At 37.4% G+C, this 6,553-nt stretch overlaps 1 protein-coding gene across 1 annotated transcript; it reads right to left on the bottom strand.

Moving 5' to 3' along the window:
- Window positions 1–406: 406 nt before the first annotated feature.
- Window positions 407–4,869, bottom strand: LOC121791239. Its single transcript, XM_042189253.1, has 10 exons — window positions 3,481–4,869; window positions 2,383–3,430; window positions 2,107–2,288; window positions 1,967–2,035; window positions 1,731–1,883; window positions 1,434–1,597; window positions 1,230–1,377; window positions 1,003–1,125; window positions 828–915; window positions 407–761 (listed from the first exon to the last, which is right to left on the bottom strand). Exons 1-10 carry the CDS (start codon window positions 4,867–4,869, stop codon window positions 565–567), a joined length of 3,561 nt encoding a protein of 1,186 aa, XP_042045187.1. The 3' UTR covers window positions 407–564.
- Between the last annotated feature and the right edge of the window lie 1,684 nt (window positions 4,870–6,553).

The raw sequence follows: 6,553 nt of genomic DNA, 5'->3' as shown, positions 1-6,553 counted from the left end.
TTCTTTTCGTTGCCCGGCTCCACCACTTCTAGACTATAACCTCATGCAATTACTTCCTTTCATGACAAAAAACGAAAATGTTCTCTTCAACAAACTTTCCACTGGTTAATTTTGATATAATTCGCCTACATATAATTGGATACTGTGAATTACATGACCGATTTCTAGTTATGGTACATAGTTATTATAAAGAAATGAAAAAGTTGAATTTAATATAATAATTTTAAAAATTAAAATAAATTTATAAAACAAAAAATATGTACAATGGATGTGAGAATGATGTTAAATAATACTACTTGCATTTAGTATGTAGCATAATACTAATAACATAGATGTTCAAACAAAAATATTTTTATTATAAAAATAAGAATGAGTGTATTTAATTAGCAAAGACACCTCGTTGGAATCTCGGATGAGGCTAATACTTTTTTCTTAATTTAATTTCATTACAAATGGATTATAACTCTAAAGTCAAGTGTCATCCAAAAAATACGATTATATTCGTAGCTAGTTTTTGTTGAGGTGGAATTGGGAGTATTATAGTAAATGAAAGAGAGAGAGAAATCAGGTTTTGGGGTGAGAATGTTGGAGTTGGCCTTTGGATGGAAGTTTAAGGGCCATAGCCCTCAAGTCTTCTGCAATCTTAGTAAAATTTGGCCTTTCCGATGGCTCAGATGACCAACATTTCTCCATGAGAGCTCTCCAATCAGGATCACATGTTTCCGGGACAATAGGCCGCAGCGTGTTGTTAACAATACCACCTACCAACGCGAAGACGACATAAGTAAAATATTTAAGCATCGGTGTTATGAGAGATGAAAGCATACCAATGATGGCCCCATAGTGCAGATCTGCATATGGCTCTTCCGCAGTTAGAAGTTCCCACAATACAATTCCAAATGAAAACACATCCACCTGTAACTTTTAAAAAAGTTACTTAGATATAACTAAGAAATGTTCTATAGTAGGAGTAGTAATAGATAAACGGATAAAAAAACAGACCTTCTCGGAGACGAGGCTACTACTTCCGTTCAAAAGCTCCGGGGCCATCCATGGAAGGGTTCCTCTTACACCTCCTGATATTAGCGTTTGACATTTCACCTTCGACAGTCCCAAATCACCAACCTACAAGCAATATCACATTTTTGTGATGTGGAGATTTCTTGCCCTTTCACAAGCTCTCTCTCTCTCTCATCATACAAAAGAAAAATCTATTTTCAAGCACTAACCTTACATATTGGTCGATGCGGGTCACGGAGATTAACCAATAAGTTATCACTTTTCAAGTCAAAATGTACTATATTTTTGGCATGCAAGTATTCCATTCCAAATGCAACATCCATGCCAATCAGAAGACGCTTCCGCTTATCAAGAATCCTGCCAATTCGGTGTAAAGAAATATTCACGGTGTATAGGAAAAATATATAGCATACCTATCATTCTTTTGCAAAGCATTTCTCAAAGAACCATTGACCATGTATTCAGTGACAGTTGCAACTGAGCCTTCAGGGCCATCAAGCACAACTCCATAAAAAGCAACAACATTAGGATGGTGTAAGTCTGCTAGCTTGATGGCCTCATTCCAAAAATCATCCCTCTGATTAAATTTACCAAAATTATAGTAGTAAGATAAAGTAATCTCACTCACAACAAAATAGGGAGTAATTGCTATATTCCCAAAGGCAACCATAACACAGATCACCGTTCACCAGAACAATAAAGAGACGAACCATGCGTTCTTGATCTAAAGGCTTTCCGGAGAAACATCTATCATTGATACGTTTAATTGCAACATCGGTGCCTCTCCACTTTCCATGATAAACAGTACCAAACGTGCCGGAACCTAGTTCTCGTAGTTCTTCCAGGTCACTGTTCATAATAATCTACCAAGAATAGCAAGATTTGAGAAAGCTAACCTTGTTGAAAATCAAACAAAGCGAGTTGAAGATAAAAAAAAAAAAAAAACCTGTAATCGGCCAACGCCTGATGCAGGGAACCCAAAATTTGTATTCTCTGATAATTTGGTCTTGATTTCCTAAATAACATACTCAGCCACATCAAGTATTAAATAAATATAGTTTTGTGAAAATTTAAGAAATCACATACATCTTGTTGCTTTGAATCTACATTAGCAGGTTGGCCATCGCAATTCTTGTGGGATATAGATGCAGAATCACTCCTCGGATTCGCTAATGAGTCTGGATTTGAATGCATAGACAAATGAAACACCGGGGTTGCCACGCCATCAACAACTTCAATTTCTCTCTTTATTTGTTCCTCACTTGAACCTTTATGTGCATGAAAAACGACTATAGTTTAATGAAATAAGAGGAATAAGTTTTATATATTAGCTATAAAGAAAAATAAAAATAGAATGTTGACCTTTGTTGGACGAACTACGATCTGGACTCAGATCCCAGTTAAGATAGTTGGAAAGGTGGTGAACTCCATCATCAAGTGTAGTTTCTGACACTAACTCCCTAGAATTAGTTGTTGGTGTTTCTCCACTGTTGAACAGATTGTTGTCCACAAAAGGATCTCGATGTCCTGCATTATGATCCCTCTTTGTTTGAATCTTGCTTGGTTTGGGAGGAGGGTAATGGGTATCAGGACGCATATTCCACGGATCCTGGTGGATAAATTGTGGCGCTGATGTCTCTAGAATATCTCCAACTCCATGGGATGCCGATACAAATGCCTCATGAGCAACACCTTTGTCACTACCTATTCTTGGCTGTGAACATAAAACCTTATCGTTCCGTTCATTAACAGAATGTTCTTTTTCTGTTGCACGAGCTCCAACCATTTCATCTGAGGATAAAGGACTGGCCCCGACTAGTGAATAAGGAGGAGTCGACATCACTTCATAGGATTCTGTGGATGAGTAAGTGTGCTTGCCAACAACCTCCCCCATAGGAATCTGGTGTGGCTTGTTATCTTGTGAGTCTTCATTTCTGAGATCCGCTATAGTTTTATAGTCGTATGACGATGAAGTAGAATCATCTATACATATCTTTTGAGAGTACTCCGTTGGGGATTGGCGACCTTGCAAATGCATACCGATAGGAACAAAATCATTGTTTAAGGACCTTTCATGTTTAGCCTGGACATGTACATTCTGGTGGGAAGATGGATGAGTGTTAGTCATAAAAACACCATATGGAACTTGCACTCCGCTTACGACACCATGGGGAATTGTCACCTTAGAAGGTTCTTGATTTTCTGGCTTGTGTGGAACGGTTCGAGCATCTAATGGGAGATTGCAAGAAATAGAGCTGATATCAGACATAGTGCTGGAAGGACTTCCTTTTTGCTCCTGAACTACTGTATCTGAATGAGCATGAGGCAATCCTTTTTGACACATCTGGCAGTACTCTATCCGTGTGATCCATTCTGGTTGAGGAGTCGAGCCCCCTTCTAAGAAACCTATCTGCTCGGGATGTGAAATTTGTTGCCAATTATAAACCCCCCTTGACTGACATTGTATCCTTGAACAAGCCTATGTGAAATGATGTTATCAAAAGGATAATTCTCCATTTGAACTTGTTGAGGTCGACCAACAGCAGGAACTATATTGGGCCTTATACCGATGTACGAGGGGTGGTTCATTTTCATGCGGACGGCAGAAGTGAAGTGTTGAGGGGAAGCCATAACAGTCCCTAAACTTTGACTTGGGAATCCCATGTGGGGATGAGGAAATTGGGCATAATTGGATGTTTCTTGATGAGAATCTGCATAATACGATGAAGAAGCCGGAAAACTCATAACAGGTGCTGATGCAAGAGGCACAGAAGGTCTCTCTACATCTTGCCCATTCATAACACAACCCACATTTGTTTTAGCCATTGGAATGCTTAATGAGGTAGCAGCATAAGAGTCGGCATAAGGCACCGGATTAGGATCTCCATAAACCAATGCTGGTGCTGTAGTGAAAGGAACAAGGTTTCCGGCAGCAACCTCCCCTATACCATGGCTTAGGTTATCACCCCCACTCAACTCAGAGTTCTCAACAGAAATAGTACTTTCAATACTCTCCTTTCTATCAATACAATCTCTACCATTAAATACATCCCCTATCCCATTCACAGCTTCTATATACCTCTGCCCCCCGTCTTGCAAATGCCCGATCGGATCAAGATCTGCAGGCAAAAATAGAAATACTCTCAACTTAGCAGACCCATCAGAACACGCCTCGACCAACTTTTCATATTCATCCATCATGTTCTCAAGATCATCAGGACAAGAAACGGTGACAAGTGCATCAAGATCCTCATCTGGGAGCTGATACTTAATCACCATATTATGTGCATATGTATCTTCCATTTTCTGAACAAAATCACCAAATAGAATATCCCTTGCAACACTAATTATCCTTGTCTGCCCTCCTACATATCTCAATGCCCCATCAGTCAAGCGTGGCAGTATTTTCCCACCGAAACTACATAAGAATTTGACCTTCCGGCCTGTCAAAGAATCATGATCACCACCCTCATCACTAGCATGATCTAAAGGACTACAACCGTTTTGTGTCCCACAATTAGGACTGGTTGAATATACACACGACGAATTAACCACAGTACCACTCACAACACCTTGTTGGACTTGAGGAGGCGGCATAATTTGTTGAATCCATCCGGCAACTCCACCATTGTTAAATGCTTTAGGTATAAACCCAACTTCTGGAATTGTGGCAGGATAATAAACTAGAGGCACTGCTCCAGGGCTACCATCAGCAGGTGGGCTAGCATAATATCCTTCAACTGGCCTTCCAGAAGAAGTAGCCGGAGAAATCCTAGGATCCTCAGGCAGAGTTCTCATAATATTTAGCGGACGCAAATCTTTGGGTATTGAGTTCTGATCGTAGGCCATCATGCATAACTAAAGAATAGTATATTGTTGCCCTTCAATCCCTAGAACAAAAAAATACATCAATATGTGTTGCTTATATTCACCACATTCAACTAATGATCATAACCATGAAAACATAAGAATTAACACAAAATAACGTAAACTATTACGTGCAACATGACACAGATACTAATATATGTTGAGTTGAGTAACGGTAACTCTTGTAAAAAATGTGAGGTAAGAAGATTGAAAGGGCAGTTAAATGTTTATACATTGCATAACAATTTGAGGGAGAAATATATAACATTTCTTAAGGTGAAACAATATGTTCTTGAGATTATAAGGTGTGTGAGTGTGTGAGAGTAAGAGAGGGAAAGAGTGAGTCATGGACGTGGTACATGAATGGCATAATATGACATCAAGCAAAGCTTACTAGAAAAATAAATAAAGTTTCTTTATGTTGTTTTGATTGGAGTCAATAAAAGGTTGTGTAAGAATTAGAAGAACATCATCAAAGTATACAATGTATTCAACTAAGGATCCACTAATCGTTAGTTTGTCCCAAAAAGGAAAATAAGCAAGGTAAAAAATGAGGACACCCATCCACAGAACAGACATTCCATTTATTAACTCATTTAATTCACTACACAATTTTCTTAATTTAAATGCTAAAAGAAACACAACGGGAAAGAGGGAGTACAATTTCTGGTCTAGCCTAATCAAACTCGAATTGTTCTTGGTTCGGCTTAATCAGTCTATTTTTTATTTTGTGAGCCAGAAAATTTTGACCTAACACGTCTTTTTTTCTCGATGTATTCAAATTCAAGATGACCTTTGATACAATAACACCAAAACAACAATAAATAGTAAAAAATGGGCAGTATGGAAACTTTTAATATATATGTTGAGAAAGGATCAAATACCTGATCCTTAATTGGAATCTCCCATGAAAAGTGTGAGAAGAAAAGATTGAAAGGGCAGAATTTGGGAATCTCTTAAGCCCTTCCATTTATATCTGTCATTATCTTCCGACCACACTATCTTCTTCTTAATGTATGCATAACATTAATCGTTTGTAAATTGAGTATTAATAATTTCCTCTAAAAAATTTTGGGGACCAAGATGTGTTTCTTGAAGGGAAAACACAAAGAACCCAAAATTGAAGAAATGTGCAAGATAGGGTCGATTCGAGTTTTTTTCAGAATTATTATTTACAATGTTTTTATGTATGTTCTTAAAATTAGGAGGTGTTCGTGTGAGGTGAAGCACGTGGAGGAGTGCATAGAGTGGATGTAGGGTGAACCGGTGAAGTGTGAGTTTTAATTCAAAGTATATCCATAAATTGCGGGTAAGTTTGACCCAGACATATCACATTAAATCACCACGCCAACCTAAAATTAGGAGTAATACTTTTATTGTCATCTAAAAAAACAAAACAATTGCATAAAATTTGTATTTTCAATAAAACATTAATTTATTTTTAAATTTGTTGAGAACTAAAAAAATGTGTAATACTATTATTCCAACCTCTCAAAAAAGTCGGTTAATTTATAATGAGCTCTGACATTAATAAAAGGGATATTACTTTTTAAAAATTTATTTTTCCTATGAATTTTAAATTTAACCTATAATATCACGAATTTAAATAGTTATTGAACTTTTCAATATATATGTTTGCAAATATATGTTTGTGTTGCTTCAAAAT

The sequence above is a fragment of the Salvia splendens genome, unplaced genomic scaffold (assembly GCF_004379255.2).
Source record: "Salvia splendens isolate huo1 unplaced genomic scaffold, SspV2 ctg754, whole genome shotgun sequence".
NCBI lineage: Eukaryota > Viridiplantae > Streptophyta > Magnoliopsida > Lamiales > Lamiaceae > Salvia > Salvia splendens.
This window is presented reverse-complemented; position numbering and strand designations above follow the sequence as displayed.